The following is a 17,640-nucleotide window of genomic DNA, read 5'->3' on the forward strand; positions in this document are numbered from 1 at the left end:
TAACATACTTCTCAAAACACAGAAAGTCTTAATGCGTGTTTTTTTCCTCTTTTGATAATTTCTTTCCAGTTGTTTTTACTTCCATTTCTTTTCCACTTTGTTCCATTTTGTGATAGTAGTGACTTGCGAGGAACAAAGTATTAAAAGAAATGCTAACTTAAAAACTTAGAAATATAAGATGACACTTTATCTCAATCTACACTATAAATATTTTAGTGTTCAAAGTACAAAGCTCTGCAAATACATGCATTAAATTTAAATATTACAGCAATATTGAAGGGAGTGCAGATAAGAATCTCCTTTGCATCCTTCTTAAATATATATGCTAAATGAACGAAATGGCAGGCTATGGAGAGCTTTACTCTTTTTCTCCTTTGAAGAAGTTTTTGAAAAGTATTCAAAAAATCCCTGTTAAAACCGTAATCTTGCAAAATGCTTAATCCAGCCTAAAAGTGAGCTGCTGCCAAATGGCAGCATTCTTCTCTCCCCTACTATCAGCTACACGTTCACGTTTTCTTTCTTGAACCAGATCTACCAACTCCATGAGTGAGTTCATGGCAACATAAATTTGCCTGCTGATTTGATGGAAAACACTTTTTTTCAGGGAGCAAAAAGGGGTTAGCTTCTACAAAATGATCTGATCCATCCCATGCAACCATGTAGCCATGCACAATAGTTCTTCTCTCCCCTACTATCAGCTACACGTTCACGTTTTCTTTCTTGAACCAGATCTACCAACTCCATGAGTGAGTTCATGGCAACATAAATTTGCCTGCTGATTTGATGGAAAACACTTTTTTTCAGGGAGCAAAAAGGGGTTAGCTTCTACAAAATGATCTGATCCATCCCATGCAACCATGTAGCCATGCACAAATGCTCTTAGCGTTTGGACGGGAGACAAAGAGCAGGACGACTCCTTTCAGCTGCAGATTTCCATAAAGTAAGAGCAAGTTTATTGTGAGACTGTGGAATAGATGGACCTAAACAAAAAGTTTGTAAAGTCATATTGCTAATGCCTAACCCTGATAACACACAGTCAAAACAAGAGTCTGCATAAGTTTACAGGGATGACTGGATGAGTGGTGTTTTGGTGTTGGATGGTTGTTTTTTTTTTTTACTTCCTCTTAAAAGAAAGTAAAAGGAATAGGGAGAAAAGGCAACAGTGTGAACCGAGACAATGAGAGTGACTCAAACTACAGAACAAAGCCGAAGAATACAAAACACACAATATAAATATTGTGCTTGAATGGGCAGTTGACCTAAGTACACCTCACACACTTATGCCAGCACAGCAGTGGGGGGAGGGAGAACGGTTTACATTAACACTAACATCAAAGAGAAGTACAAGCTATGCCCTGAGGTAGATTAAAAGCAGTCTTGAGACAGATTTAGTGAAATGACTGATTCTAAAGTGGATGGGAAATTGTGAGTGACCAGTAACAAGCAGCTAAAGTAGGAATTTGGGCAACAAGATGAATGAAGGTGATCAGGCAAAACTTGAAACCAGATGTATTATGGATAACAGAAATTTGCTAACAAGACATTACTTTTTGGCTGACTACATAATTACAATGGAGTAAAGATAAGTAGTTTACAGCCCCAACAGCATAGACATGTCTACAAATTCAGATGCAATTATAAGCTAACGGAGCAAGAAGGGTATGAATTAGCTCCAATACTGAACTCACATTAGAAATTTCATCCTCAAAGGTAAAGCTATTCACAGGGCACAGTCTTGCATTTACTGTAAAGACAGTATCTGGTGGGGAGCCAGCTAGTGCAAATTTAGGTCAGAGAAAGGAAGATTAATCATACAACTGCCTCCAAATAACTGTTCAGATATGCCCTGAATTAATATATTCCTTCAGTTTTCACCCAGGATGAGGATGACAGTACTAAAGATTGGATGGCTAAAGAGAGTAGTGGGTCAATGAAATCATTGTGAAGAGTACAAAGGTCAGAATAACCTCTGTCACAGAGGTCTGAGAGAACTGGCACATAAATTACAGGTCCAGTAGTAAGCTTTTTGATTGGACCCTCCAGTAAGGAATGATATAATATGACACAGCACCTGTTTTAAAACCTGGGGGAAGCAGAGCAATCAAGGCAACTGTCCTGGAGTTTAAATTTGTATCAGGCAACTAAGCCCAAGTTGTCACCTGTAAGGAAGTTACATGTAACATACAACAGGTTTCCATAGTTCCTTGTTTTGTTTTTGGTTTTTTTTAACTAACAATTAGAAACATTACTGAGTTCTTGTGTATTTGTTTGCCTTTGCAGTAGCACTCTGGGGGATGCAGCTGGCTATCCACCAGCTGGCAGAGCTCTGCACATTGCAACTGATGTTGAGCATGAAAAAAGACACATAAGAGAAAGTTGGAAGGTTCTCTGCAAGATAAAAGCCATTTTTTTCTGGTTTTTCACATGTAAAAACTAAATATAATCTTGCTAGCATTATCCTGATAATGAATGATCTATATTGTTCTTATTTTGTACAGTATTGTTCTCTTAAACCTCCACTGTGTTGTGCACATGCGCATACACACACACACACTCTACAACATTTACTGATGAGCTCTTCACCCGCTAGAACAAATTAGAGCCACCAATGGCAAAAGAGAGAACATTCACCGAACCGTGACAAGCCTCTACCTGCTCCCCGTGAAGGATGTCCAATGAAATTAAAGTATGACTAAGGAAGTTCCGGAAAGTATTTCAATCACCTGTGTAACTTAGTCCAGGGTCTGTCATGATTCTTGAAGAAAACAGGTCATACAAGGAAATCAGAGGCATCAGAAAACAAACAAACAAGTCTGTTAATGCAAAGCTGGGAAATAGCTCAGTGCCAGTGGTGCTGTGACTGTGACATCAGGCAATGCCAAAGAAACTGGAAGTCCCACACACCACATAGCACTGTCTGAAGAAATGTATACTTCACGGACTTCTTCTTAGCCAGTTAATTAACCTTCATGGTGGAAGGACGTGAACAGAGCTGGCTAACCTGATTTGGCCAAGACAGACATACATGGCATTCATGGCATGCTTGAGTAAAAACCTCTGAAGCATTAGCTGATTTATGTCTTGGTGAGACTTAATGACAGTGGTAAGTGGCACTGGTAACACTCCTCAAACTAAGCCCTCTCAGAATGGGCTGTTTGAGTCTTGGTAGGAGCTTGGACTTCAAATGGCCAAACTGGCTCTGAAAAATCACGTTCAAGACATCTACGGATCATGTTAGCACACAGTTACCGGGATACTCTTAAGAATGCCACTTTGGGCTGAGGGGAGTGGCCTGAACCTCATGATGCCAACTTTAGCTAACCACTGAACATGCAGCCAGTGTTGTGGAAACTCCAGTATCCTTTATCTGTGTGTGTGAGAGGGGGATCAACTCCTTGACTTTTGGTAACAGCTGATGTATAATATGAACTGAGGTCAGGATTCCCAGTGCAGAAAAAGGGTCTGCATGACCCTTTTCCAAATGTCCCCTTAGAGCTGCGAGGTTCACAAATGAGATGGAATTGGTGAGGATGGGGAAATCAGCCATTGATTGGACCAGACAAGCAGTTCTGGAGCCGTGATCTGGCAAAGGTCATAAGGTCAGTTGAGACGAAGAATTAAAGATCCCATTAACTGAAGCAGAAGTGGCGGAGCTGATTCTGACCCTCTTTTTTTAAGCCTTCAGTAAGGCACTGGTAGATCTTGGACTTGGTGTATTTTTCACTATGCAATACATGCACTTTCAATCCTCAGGCCACGAACTGTACCAGTCAGGAACAAATTAAGAAACAGGTCAACACAAAAAAAAGTAAGGTAAAAGACAAAAGTATTCACGCTGACAGTAAAGGCAGTAAGGTTTAAACACAAAATATTGTTAAGAAACAGTAAGAATACTCAGAAAAGTAAGAGCATTAAAATCAACCAGAGAACACGACTGAATAGATAAAGCTGCCATTGACAAAGATACAACAAAACATGTCAATTCTTATGTATGAACGAATGGATATGGGGCAAAAGTAATCAATTTCTATAATGGGCATGACACAAGCAAACCTTCATAGGACTGCTAAGGCTATGTCCATCACGGTGTGCATTTGGGCAATGACTCAATATAATGTGGCAATGAAACTTATTAATGACAGAAAGCTGGGAGACCTTGTCAATATAAAGCATTGTAATATCATACAAAAACTGGATGACCTTGAGGATTACAGCAACGAAAACAGATTAAATTCAAAAGTAGAAATGCAAGGTCATGCACTTACGGACTAATAATATTTCTGCCAGAAGATGGGAGTGACAGCTGGAAATAACACAAAAGGAGAAATACTAGGACACAGTAATTGATCACAAAGTGACTGTAAGGTCTAAATATGACACGGCTAGGAAAATAAGCACATATAAACTTAGAAAGTTTCAAGAGCAATTTTCGAGAGAAATAAGGAAGTGCTAGTCTACAAAGCCACAGTGAAGTCTCATCTGGAGTTATATACACCTTTGACCAAACATTTTCTAGAAAGATTCATTCATGCAGGAACAGGCAGAAAGAGGGGGGCCTTGCTGGAGAACAGAAAAATTATCTTACAAAGGAGAAACACAGCATAAGGCAGTGTCATACGGAGATACCCAGTTCAGGTACCAGAAATAGTTTAGCCACGTTATTAGAACATTCTGTTAACGATAGTTATCCACACACAGAGCAAAGATATATGGTAAGGTAATCTGGCTTGCTCAGGCTAAAAAAATGAAGGGATGGAACTTCTCCTGAGATGTAGAAAAGAACTATGACAAATACACAAGAAAGAAGACATAAAGAAAACCTAGTTATGCTATGTTACAGTGTTGACGCACACAAAAAAACAAGCACACCCAAAAAAACCCACCACAACAACAAAAAAAAAGAAATAAAATTATTTAGCCAGAAAGCTACAAAAGAGTTTCTTACAGTTTGATCAACAAAGGTCTGGAGTAGCAATGGGAGCAAAGCTTCATTTTGGTGCCACACAAATGGTCTTTAGAAAAATGTGTTCAAAATGTACACGTTTTGTTACCCTATTCAAACCCCATCAAGGCCAAAGCGATCCATCAACCTTACAGAATACACATTTAAATCTCAAAAATCTACTTTATCTGTTCTGAATGATGACGCAGAAGAGACCAAAGAAGTAAAATTTTGATGTGTGGAGATTAGAAGAGGGTCGCCTTTTTAACTTTTCCAATTTAATAACAGATTTAAAGAGCCCCCTTAACAGCCAGATTAAGCCATAAACATAAAACACTTGTGTTCCAAAGATTTGTTTTACTTTTGAAATATTTCCAACATGTATCTGGAGAGGGAAGGGGAAAAGAAAGTTACTCACAGCAGTTGACAGCCGGGATGCCAAGGTCATTTCCAAATTTCCTTTGAGACCAAGAAGTGCAGGAACCAAGATAAAAACTTCAGTAACATTCTTGAACACATCCCAGTGCTATTTAAAGGATATAGTGGGAAAACTTCAATTGAAAAATTCTCTTTAGACCATCTGCAAAGTATTCAAAAAATTCTGGACTCATAACTTAAGCCTCTAAAAAAATCAGTATTTTTATACTAGACCTAAAAGTCTAAAGCCAAAACTGTTATCTATGTAGATAAAATAGATTTATGACTGTATATTACTACTTCAAAGATGAGAATACCAAAAGTAAGAGATACAAAACTTGGCCTTAAAACAAACCTAGTTAAAAAAAGATGTCATTAATTTGAAGGTTTTTTTTCCACGACTTTAAAATAGTACCAGGTGCTATGACCGCTCTTGAATTCTGCTCTTAATTTACAAAAATATTTTCATCTTTTCCCTTCCAGCTATGTAGAAACCTCACATAAAAACAGCAAGGAATTAGTTGTCAAATGGACGGAGCCTATAAGTGAAAAATCTTCTCTTAATTCTTTTACTTCTAAGTGTGAAATTTAGAAGAGTACAGTTCTCCAAAACCCAGATTTTATAAAGCAAACAAAGAGAAACTCTCCCATAATCTTTTGTGTGCGCTGAGTTCTCAGCACAGAAATGCTGTGCTACTTTATATGTCTGTCAATCCATGCATTTAATTTGTAATCATCAACTTTAACTAAACTAAAATAACAAAACTGTAAATTGTCTTTGTATTCAGGGATTTGCAACGATTTAAATTATTAATTTAATTTTAAAAATTATTCCATTCTCAAATGTAAACAAGATCTGAGAATTTCCTATATGTGAAGTTTAATATGCATTTACTACTGGGAAAGAATAGCTATGAAATGGTTTGTAAAAAAACAAGCTTAGAATGCTTTGTTGTCTTCAAATTTTCATTTTCAAAACATGTCCTGTCACATTTCAATATCCTGCTGACATCACAGTTTAATGCTTAGTTTAAGGTGAAAAAAGGTAGTACTGACACTAGCTATTTATTTTTGCCTTTGTGTCACATGTCTCTCGCACATGGTGAGCTGGACTGGGAAACAAATGAAGATTAAAAGTAACACAGAAGGAAAAATCAAGATATATCTCAATCCAGCTCAAAAACCAGCTACACAAATACTTACATTCCCTTAAGGGAAGGAAGGCAAGGTGAAACATTGGGCTGGAACCCAGTAGTGGCAGTAGGCACAATTGCCTCTTTTGGCTCATCATTATGCTGTATCATGAAGTAAATTGTATATTAACAGAATACAAACAAAGCATCTGTATGAAGAATAAATCGGTAAGATGTAAATGAACAAAGCACAAGATTGATGTAAAACAGTGCAAGGAAGCAGTAAAGTTTGCATGTGTCGTGGTTTAACCCCAGCCAGCAACTGACCCCCACACAGCCGCTCGCTCACTGCCCGCCGGTGGGATGGGGGAGAGAATTGGAAGAGTGAAAGTAAGAAAACTCATAGGTTGAGATAAGAACAGTTTAATAATTGAAATAAAATAAAATAAAATAAAATAGTAATAATAATAATAATAAAAGAATATACAAAGCACCTTGGGCCAGTTTGGGTCAGCTGTCCTGGCTGTGCCCCCTCCCAGCTTCTTGTGCACCTCCAGCCTTCTCAGTCGGTAGAGCATGGGAAGCTGAAAGGTGCTTGATTTAGCGTAAGCACTGCTTAGCAACAACTAAAACGTCACTGTGTTAGCAACATTATTCTCATACTAAATCCAAAACGCAGCACTGCACCAGTTACCAGGAAGGAAATTAACTCAATCCCAGCTGAAACCAGTACAGCATGTCAATTTTTATTTTCCTTTTTCTTGATGTATGAAAGTGTCTTTTCATTGCAATTGATTGAACTCCAAGCTTCCTTTACTCTCTCAAGATTTTGAGTGACAAAGATGGTCCCCTCTTACTCCTCTTTAAATTAACTTTGTAAACTATTTACATGTAGCTAAAGAAAACCCTAAAGTTGAATGAAACAAAACAAAATGAAAGAAAAAAGATTAACTTCTCTACTGTCTTTCAGTTTGAATACTGTGTTTATTTAATATTTTTTGAATAATTTTTTGTGAATCTGCTCATACAGAAAGAGAGAATCCATGAGGTTTGTATTTATAAGAAATTTCTGGTTTTTAAGAAACAGAAATTAGGTAGGAAATAAAATTAAATATAGCCATCAAAATACAAAGACAAAGCAAGAAAATAGGCTAGTCCAATAAACCTTTCTTAACCATTACATTCTCCAGAATTTTCTTCAAATATTACTGCACAAAGAATTATTTCATAGGCAACTGTTACTTTTAACTCCACTGAAGTGCTGCTGACATCTACAACTGTGTTAAGCTAGAAATCAGTCCTAAAAATGTTCCATATCAGTAGGGTTTTAGTGATATAATACTCCAAAACAGGTTTTAAAAATATTATTAAACTTAAATCTTAAAATTCAGAGAAAATTCTATTTTATCTTAACCCTGAATAACTATCATCAGTTAAATCTGCAATCACAAATCAAGATAATCTGGCTTCTCTGGACCTACTACAATTATATTTCAAGGTGGACATGACTTTGCAGCCCTGTTCACACCACTCATGTTTGTAATTCCGAGTGTTCAGTATGCCTAATGTTATATAAAAAAGTCATTTAAATACACCTGAATATTCAAAAAAGCTCTCAATCACTTCATATGAATTTCATATAACATATGAATGTAATGCACTTTTCATATACCATATGCATTATCATGGACCAAATCTACACAGTATTTCAGAAATTGCACAGACTCAAAGCACACAAGGAGATGAGATAATGCAGTAAATTCTTCTAATCTTTTTAAACTCCTATGTATTGCGGCTTCACAGTTAATTACAACTTCCACTTGACTATGTATACGTTTACTAGTGTCAACAGAATTTTGCATCGTTACTATATTTCTATCCTTAGTTAAAGCAGAAGGTAACAGGTTTATTCACCAGCTTACTGTGGCTAAGCGACAACACTTACCAAGACTCAAATGACTCCAAAGTAAACATTGGATCTGTTTAAGATGAAGTTTGGGGAAAAGGAGTTCATAGTAGCAGAATCATACACAGACCTAATTACTCCCCAATATTGTAAACATCTACAGTATCACGCGTTAGAATTATAAACCCCACAGACTACCTGTTAAAAAAAATATCTTCCAAAGCAAATACCAACCTGTACAATATCCAAAACCATGCCAGCAGAAACTGTTCCAAATCCTGCTAACAAAAAAGGTACGAGTATCTGTAATGCCATAATACTACTAGATTCTTTGGGTTGTTTTCTACTCCCTTCCACAATGATATCTTCATTACTGTCACTAGATAGGTTGTCTTCCTGCAACATGGCATCTGTTTCTGAAGTGTCCATTCCATCACAGTAATTATAACTGGTAAAATCATCATATTTAGGGCTACAGCTAGATGGGCTGTGTCCATTACTACCATGAAAACTTGGTTCTGAGAAGTGATGGTACTCTGTGTGTTGTTCAGACCTAACACTAAAATTGTGGCCTGCCTGTTGTAATCCATCTTGCCAGACACCATTCACTTTTTTGTGTCTTTCATCCTGGTTTATTTGGTAAACAACAGGAACCATACTCAAAAGCAGTCTCAAAAATTTATCAGACTGAATTGTATTAAGATTTATGGTCCAGTTTACAAAACCTTCTCTGTCATGAACTTTGCTATTTGTTTTGGAGATGGTAGATCTGCCTTTACAGTTAGTCATAGTGCTACAGAAGTACAGGTTGAAAAGCACTTTGTTCTTCAGACGTCAGTGAAGAAACCTTGTAGATGAGTCATCAAGTGCCACACTTGATTTTAAAACAGGTAAACCAAAATGATCCTTTTTTGCATGCAAAAGTGTTTTTTCATTGATCTCAGATCTTCAACAATTCCATAAGCAAGACTGGATCTGCAAAAAAGTAAAAAGTATATATTCAAGCTTTAAAATATTTTAACTCTACAGAAGACACAAGATACCGGTTTAAATTTTCAGATCACCCAGTATCTTTCCAAAGCAAGTATTGTAGAAATGCCAATCTCCTCCAACATTCAACTGCCTAAGTTGAAAGAAATCTGAAGGTAAAAAGGGAAAGTTGGTGGGTGAGGAAGTTCCACAAACCGGTGTACTTTCCAGTGAAAGAAAGAGACAGCAATGTGGACTGTAAGTGAATTGGTAAGGGCCTAGCTTTTGCCTTTTTAAAGCCCAGGAAGCCAAAGTCTTCAGGCTTTGGAAGCCCAGGAAGCCAAAGTCTTCAGGCAGATACTGTGTGCAGCCCTAGACTTCCAGCGGCCTTGAAAGCAGTAGGTCCCCAAAGAAACGTATTTCTGCAAGGTGCAAGGATATGGACAAATGGAACCCACATGATGCACTGTGGGGCCACTGCTGTTCCTCCTACTCGATGCTAATGGCAAGGAGCATGGAAAAAATACGGAAAAAAACCCTAACTTTCAAAACACTATCAGAGGTGGTAAGCCCAAAGCAATATTCTGGGTGGCAGAGGCCTGGGTGTTAACAGTCGCTGCCCTCCATGCCCATAAAAAGATGACAAACCGATATTGATACGTACAATTCAAAAGCATGCTAATTTAAAATCATAGTAATTGAATTTTCTCTGAAGCAAGCATACAAATTACATTAAATATAAAGAGCTACTATATACATAATAAAACTGGACATTTTTTAATAAAATACTACAATATCAAGGAAAGGAGACAGTAATGAAGTTCAGACCAATTAGTCTAAAATAGCTTAAATTAGTCTAATTTAAAAATAAACCTGCAGTACTATATTCATAAATGTGGCATATTAAAATTTAATTAAAATTAGAAAAAATGTTAGGAGAAAAGATAATTAAAATAAAGATATTAAAAATCTGATTTTAATTTAATTTTGCATGAGGTGTAGGTTGCAGATATTTCCTGAAAGACAGGTTATTCTGATGTCTAGTAACCACTAAAATGTAATTATTTGATCAATATTAACACTTGATGTGGTCAGTTTGTTTTGCTTTCTGCAAATCATGCAAATATATCTTTTATGTTTAATGTGATTTAATGTGCATTTATTTCTACTTTGAAATTTCCATTATGGTAGAAAATTAAACAATTATATGTTGGCAGCCTCAAGTCATTTGACATTTCCTCCATCAGAAGCCACTTTACCATCCTCTTCTTCAGTTTTCATGTTGTGATAATAGTTACAGTAATTTACTAAAAGAACAACAGTTTTCATTTGACTTGAAGCTTTGTTGACTTTGGTATTTATTACTAGACTCCATGAATACAGGTAAATGATTGGCATAGACAAAAAAATAAAGGTCAGGCAGACCACACGAGCATGATGTGGGATAACACAATTCCACAAGCTCAAGACACTGTATCTATGCAAAGCTGGGAAAACAAATTTTTAAAGACTGCAGGAAATAAGAATAGTTTAGGGTTAGAGGATTTTTAATCTATTTTTCCCAAGGAAACGAGGCTCCTAAGATCATATCATATCATATCATTTATGATCAACTATACTTCCCTCCGTTTCAATGTTTTTAAGTCATCCGATATTTCTGGAGCAATTTCAGATAGATTTGACAGACAGTAGAGATGTCAAAGCTTTCAGTAACCAACGGCCTTACAAAAGATCCAAATTCGTGCCCTTGCTGTAAGGCATCTTCAAACATTAGTTAGGACAATTCACTCATATATGGCCACAGCAAGTCCGCTTCAAAAGTCCTGCTGGTCACAGAATTACTTATTTTGGTTTTGTGAGTGAAGAGACGACTCAGACGCCACATGAAGATTTTCCCTTATCAATGGCTTTCTCCAAGGGAGCTCTGACCAAGAAACGAATATTTAAAAAATGACAATGGAGTTTATCGCTTGATTTAGAAAGAAGGCAAGTTTTGCAAGAAAAAGCAATCTTTTTTCCACAAGACCAACAGAGGAATTAAGTAACCAAGATTCCTGCAATATCTTTTGCCTTTCTGTAGCGGATTGTGCTACGTTGAACCTTTTAGCATAACTGCATAAAAACTCCTAGGCCTCAATTCTGGTTTCCACACACTTTAATTAGGAGTAACAAAAGAACTTTTGCTGCTATCCCAGAGGAGCTCTAACCACAGGCCAAAATGGTGCTCTGTTAAGTGCTACAGAAAGACAGAACAAGAAGAGGTAATTTTGTTTCTTCCTGGCCCAAAGGTGGCATTATCTAAGTAAAAGAAAAGAAATGGTGCCTAAAAAAAGACAAGCAGAAGCAGATGTATCATTAAACTAGCAAACTAACTATTACCAACAGCATGACAGCTGACAACAGCAAAGAGCTTTATAGAAGGATTAAGAGAAATACACGAGAAGAGAAGTTCGTGGAAGCTGAGGAAAATTAAAGTTTCAGGAAGGGTATAGCTTAAGGTGCTGAAGGTTGCCAACTGATTTATGACGATGAGAAGTGGCACACTACTTACGAAGCTTGCAGAGGGAAAAGCTTTGGATCACTTTAGCCAGCTGAGTTTCAGTTGGTCACAAGAAACATCTAGATTAGAGAAACTTTATGACAGAATTCAAGAATGGGATGTAGAATTAAGATGTAAAAGTGTCTGTGATGAAAGACACATACTTAGACCCACAGCAACCTCACTGGGTTTTTTTGGGGGTGGTGGTATTTTTTTTGAGGAGAGGTGGAGGAGTAACAAATGAAGAATTTTATTTCACTCACGGCAAAATACATTTGAGAAAATTTCCCAATAGCTTTAATGAGGCAGAGTCTGGCTCTCATTGTGGTTTCTCCAACATGTCCAACAGTCACATCACCAGAGTGCTAGACCAGTGGCTCACGGAAATTATTCATTGGTCTGGAACTCTGACCAAAAATATTTGGGTTAATTATCCATATTTTTCTAACATATGGAATTTTTTCCTTTTAAGTTGTTACTATCTTTTTTTTTTAAGAAACAAATCCTTTGGGAAGATTGTGGTTTCATTTAATAGGAAAAAGTGTTAACAAACAGAAATGGCACTTAAAAGAAAAAAAAGAGGAACAGAAAAATAATTTGGTCAACTAGCAAGTTACAAAGGGAGGAAGAGGTTGGCATGGACAGCTAAGAGTTGAAATAGTACAAAGCAGTTTGGATGACAGTCATTTATGTTTTCCTACCAAAAAGACTTGGAATGACAAAAAGTGAGCTAATGATAAATGCTGAAAAATGAGAATGTAAGAAGACAAACTGAAAAATATACTATACAGTGAAGAGTAATTACTTCCTCTGAGCATACAGAGAGGAGATAACTATGAAGCCTTCTGAATGTAACTCTTCATTTCTAAAAACCTATTCCAACAAAGATAATTTTCCAAATGTCATCTGATGCAATAATTTTATCCTGAGTTATGGGATGCTAATATTGCTGTACTTTTAGGGGTTTTTTTGTACCTATAAAATGCAGCAAACCTTCTAAGGAACAGTATGATCTCAGGGACAAGAACTCCCTAAGAAGCTTTATCATTGACAAGAACAATGCGAATTTTATTGTGTTGTCTAGAAAAGATATAGCCAGCTAAAGAAGCAAGCTCTACTCGAGTAACTCATATGAGGAAAAGGAGATAAAAATCTCAAAAATCCCATCCCTGTTTTCTGTAGGAAGAGGAGATAAGTGAATCTGGTTTCTTGCCATATAATCAGGAGGTTACAGAGAAAGGTGAAGTACTAAAAAAAAGGGAGAGAGAGACAAAGATCGTTTGAGAAGCCAGGAAGCAGCCTCAAATTTATCCTACCTGGAATGTTATATATGAAATGAAAGGACACTTTGTCTTTGTCCCTACAAGCAAAATAATGAGCTATGCCCAGACTACAAATACAATAATTTCCACTTCTTTATTGTTTCCTAAGTACCTACTTTTAATAGTTTCTTCTTTTTCTTCATACATTTTATAACACATAACAATTACTGTGTATTATTCACCTCTCTTTCTCAGTCCTGCAAACATGCACAAGCATAAACAAATAGTCCTGCACACATACACAAATAGGAAACACAGCCATACCCTGCTGTTTGCTGAAGACATGTTCCTGAAAAGTGAGACACTTAAAAATCCAGCAGATAACAAACCAATTTTCCCCATAAGAATTAATACAACCAATGCAAAAACACAGAGAGACAGAAATGCAGCAACCTTCTAAGGAACAGTATGATCTCAGGGACAAGAACTCCCTAAGAAGCTTTATCATTGACAAGAACAATGCGAATTTTATTGTGTTGTCTAGAAAAGATATAGCCAGCTAAAGAAGCAAGCTCTACTCGAGTAACTCATATGAGGAAAAGGAGATAAAAATCTCAAAAATCCCATCCCTGTTTTCTGTAGGAAGAGGAGATAAGTGAATCTGGTTTCTTGCCATATAATCAGGAGGTTACAGAGAAAGGTGAAGTACTAAAAAAAAGGGAGAGAGAGACAAAGATCGTTTGAGAAGCCAGGAAGCAGCCTCAAATTTATCCTACCTGGAATGTTATATATGAAATGAAAGGACACTTTGTCTTTGTCCCTACAAGCAAAATAATGAGCTATGCCCAGACTACAAATACAATAATTTCCACTTCTTTATTGTTTCCTAAGTACCTACTTTTAATAGTTTCTTCTTTTTCTTCATACATTTTATAACACATAACAATTACTGTGTATTATTCACCTCTCTTTCTCAGTCCTGCAAACATGCACAAGCATAAACAAATAGTCCTGCACACATACACAAATAGGAAACACAGCCATACCCTGCTGTTTGCTGAAGACATGTTCCTGAAAAGTGAGACACTTAAAAATCCAGCAGATAACAAACCAATTTTCCCCATAAGAATTAATACAACCAATGCATATAGCAATTTAAAAAAACACAGAGAGACAGTATATATGATGTGGAAAATGGCCAGGCAGAAGCAGATGATGTGGAAAATAGACAGGACCATGAGCTGGAAGAGATGCTGACTTTTGGAAATGGATAGCTCAGATACTTCAGCTACGAAACTGAACACCTGATCATTATCACATTTTTCCATCCTTCACCTTTGATTGGCTTGATTGGTCTTGATTCATCTGAGGAAGATGAAGATGACAAGGAAAATGTAACTGTTCAGGAAGAGGCAGCAAGAACGTTCTTCATTATTACCCAAACGAATTGCCAACACTGCTTCAGACACACTCATGATTCAGTTCTCAAAAGTATGGGAAGGAGATGCTTCTTCCATACTTTCCTAAGGTTTAAAGAACATCTAGCACTAGCAGGATTAAGGGACTGGATTCTACAGCTAAATTTGATCATTTAGTGATTAGACTGCTGATAATTTATTTAAAGCATGAAAACAATTAGTAATTAAATCACCGTGCTTTTTTAAGTACCTTCAAAAAAAGGGGAAGGGGAAGAGTGGTGAATCATTGAGTATGAAACTTCTGTAGAGTCAACATTATGACAGGCTAAACCAAGTATTTATCAAAGTCTAAGTCCAGGAAAATTAGTTTCTTTCAGAGTTTAGCTAACAAAACCAAAAGATGATACTTATCTAAATAATACTGAGGGCTTTCACAGGATTGAAATCTAATCACACCATAGTCAAAACCATAGTCAAAACACATTTTTCATTAAAGCTGCAAACATTTTTTACAGGTAATCTTTTAAAGAAAGCAAGATTAATCTCCTCATTGCACTTCTAAGTAGTCTACGATAAAACACAATAGCTTAAACATGCCTGCCTGAGAAACAACCCTCAGTACAGGAACAAGCCTCGGAAAGGGATATTCAGGAAAGTAATATGAAACATTAATGAAATACTGAGCTTTAATATTTTGCCATAATAAGCAAAGATGATCTTTTCTGGCTTCAAAGATGAAGCCAGTTTCTTTTCAGTGAAAGGATGAGAGGTAGTGGGAACAAATTGAAACACAGGAAATTCTATTCAAACATAAGAAAAAGCTTTGTTATGAAGAAAACCTGAAGAAAAACAGGTTATGGACTCTCCATCCTTGGTGATATTTGAAACCCAACTGGACATGGCCCTAAGCAACCTGCTCTACTTGACCCGACACTGAGCAGAGGTGGTTGACTAGACCATTTCCAGAGATCCCTTCCAACCTCAACAATTCTGAGACTCTGTGAAGTTTGAAATGTGAGGTTTTCGGGGACTTTTTAAAGTTCAGAATAATATTTAGACAGGTGATACAGGGATCTGCATGGCCTCTTCTCCACTATTGTGTCCTGCATACATAGAAGTTCCCAGTATAGCACTGACATCCTTGTCACAGCTGTGGCTACTCATTTACATCATTGTATCCTAGTGAACATATCAGCAGAAAGTGAAAGCTACATCATATCACCTCAGCATGTATGGAGAGTAAACAAACAGACTGTATTATCATTAACCATTTTGTAGAATCCGGAATCCAAGGTGGTGTGCTGGGCTATGATTATTTATACCAGATATTTAACATTTGGTATTAAAGACTGGAAAACATGCTGAAAATTAACAAATGTTGCATACAAAGCACATATATGGGCATTACATATAATTTCTTAAATACTATGCAGTAAACTGGTTAACACGGTGTTTATTGTATGGCAGTTGTAGGTTAAATCAATAGCAAAAGAAACAAAAGAAAAAATACCGAGAGGAAAAAACAGATTAAAGAACCTCCAGATGCCTTCTTCAATATAAGACACTGAAAGAGCTGCCAGCCTCAGGCTCTGTTTTCAGACAAGTTTGAGACTGCTGCATTCCACTTCCTGAACACGGCAGCTTTTGATTTTGGCCCCAAGGAAGAGAAAAGCAGCTGTCGGAAAAAGATTTGGTTTGCCTTTGCACTTTTAAGGCAACTCAATTAGAAGAGACCAAAACAGAGCCAGAACCAAGATAGCAAGGCTGTGAAATGTGGTCACGTTGTAAAATCACCCAAATGGAATGCCAGCACGAAACATACCAGGCAAATCACATCCAGCCCATCAAAAGCAGGTGGGAAAGTTTGAAATATAAGAGATAATGCAGTCCTATAGATTAAGTAACCAACAGGTACTTACCAGGATGATTCCTAACTGTACTATTTGGGATCCCGCTTACAGGTTTCTACTGTCATCACCATAAGAGGGATGAACTGCTTATTAACTCAGGCACTAGGATACAGACTTCACACTGTTTTTCATGGATAATATCCTAAGGTATTTGGAAAGAAAATGATATACTTATTTTTCCTTCTGAAATGTCTACCAGTCATACTGTAGTATTTATGGTTCTAGTTTCACAATCTCTTTATGTATATGTAGGGAATGCTGCCAAAACAGGTCTTCCCACCTGCTCTCATCTTTTTACCAGCATTACTGAACAGGTAAAGTGAGGATAACTCAGGATGTCTACTAAAGCCTGCTAGGACTCTACCTAGAAAAGATATATGAGCAGACTTTTTTCAGGTATTTATGTTTTGCTCCTGACACTAAGACTAAACAATTATTTAATTTTATATGTTCCATTTATCAAAGCCTGGCTAAAGTAGTGTGGTCGATAATCTAGGATCAAATGTGAGTGAAGAAGAGACACAACTGCATCCCGGACAGCGGGGCCGGGGGATGTGGAATTATAATATTCACTTAAATTAAAGAGACAGAGCTACAACCTGAACTTAATTGAAAATTAATGACAGAGTAGAAAGTAAAGTAGAGTAAATCACAAAAAGCTCCTATGTTTTGGCAGAAAAGTACGGAAAGAGCGTAAATGTACCACCACGTTAATTACAATGCTTGTAAACAAAAAAAGATGATCATTGAAATCTGTATGCATGCTGTTCAGGTACAGGTTCCATGCTTGTCTAGCAACTGCATCTGCGGTGGCAGATTCTGGCATATTTTTATAGGTGCAAAGGTGGGAACAGGAATGCAAGCACATAGGGATGTACAGAGTGCCAGGGAATAAGGGCCACCTGAAATGTTGAGCAGATCTTGTGCGCGCATAGAGAAACCAAAGAAAAGGCTCATTGTCCAAGCTACCTGGAGCAGTGCATAATTAGGGGCACATGACGAAAAGAGCTGCGGGGGTTTGAGGAGCGCAGGGTACCGGGCCGCGGGCGGCCTTACGCCCTTCAGCATCCGTGGGCCGGGCGCAGGACACCCGGGCGGGCCGGCCACGAGCGGAGCTTGCCCTGTCGCCGGGGGGGCGGCTGCA

General features: G+C 37.3%; 1 protein-coding gene across 1 annotated transcript in view; it reads right to left on the bottom strand.

The window, feature by feature from the left end:
* SLC41A2 (solute carrier family 41 member 2) overlaps nucleotides 1-9,187 on the bottom strand; it is a 55,337-nt gene extending 46,150 nt beyond the window's left edge. Inside the window, exons 1-2 of the mRNA XM_009288389.1 lie at nucleotides 8,633-9,187; nucleotides 5,361-5,468 (exon numbers count right to left, since the gene is read on the bottom strand). Coding sequence (XP_009286664.1) covers nucleotides 5,361-5,468; nucleotides 8,633-9,187 — 663 coding nt within the window. The remainder of the gene's footprint in view (nucleotides 1-5,360; nucleotides 5,469-8,632) is intronic.
* Nucleotides 9,188-17,640: the final 8,453 nt, after the last annotated feature.

Source organism: Aptenodytes forsteri, unplaced genomic scaffold (assembly GCF_000699145.1).
Source record: "Aptenodytes forsteri isolate BGI_AS27 unplaced genomic scaffold, ASM69914v1 Scaffold56, whole genome shotgun sequence".
Taxonomy (NCBI): domain Eukaryota; kingdom Metazoa; phylum Chordata; class Aves; order Sphenisciformes; family Spheniscidae; genus Aptenodytes; species Aptenodytes forsteri.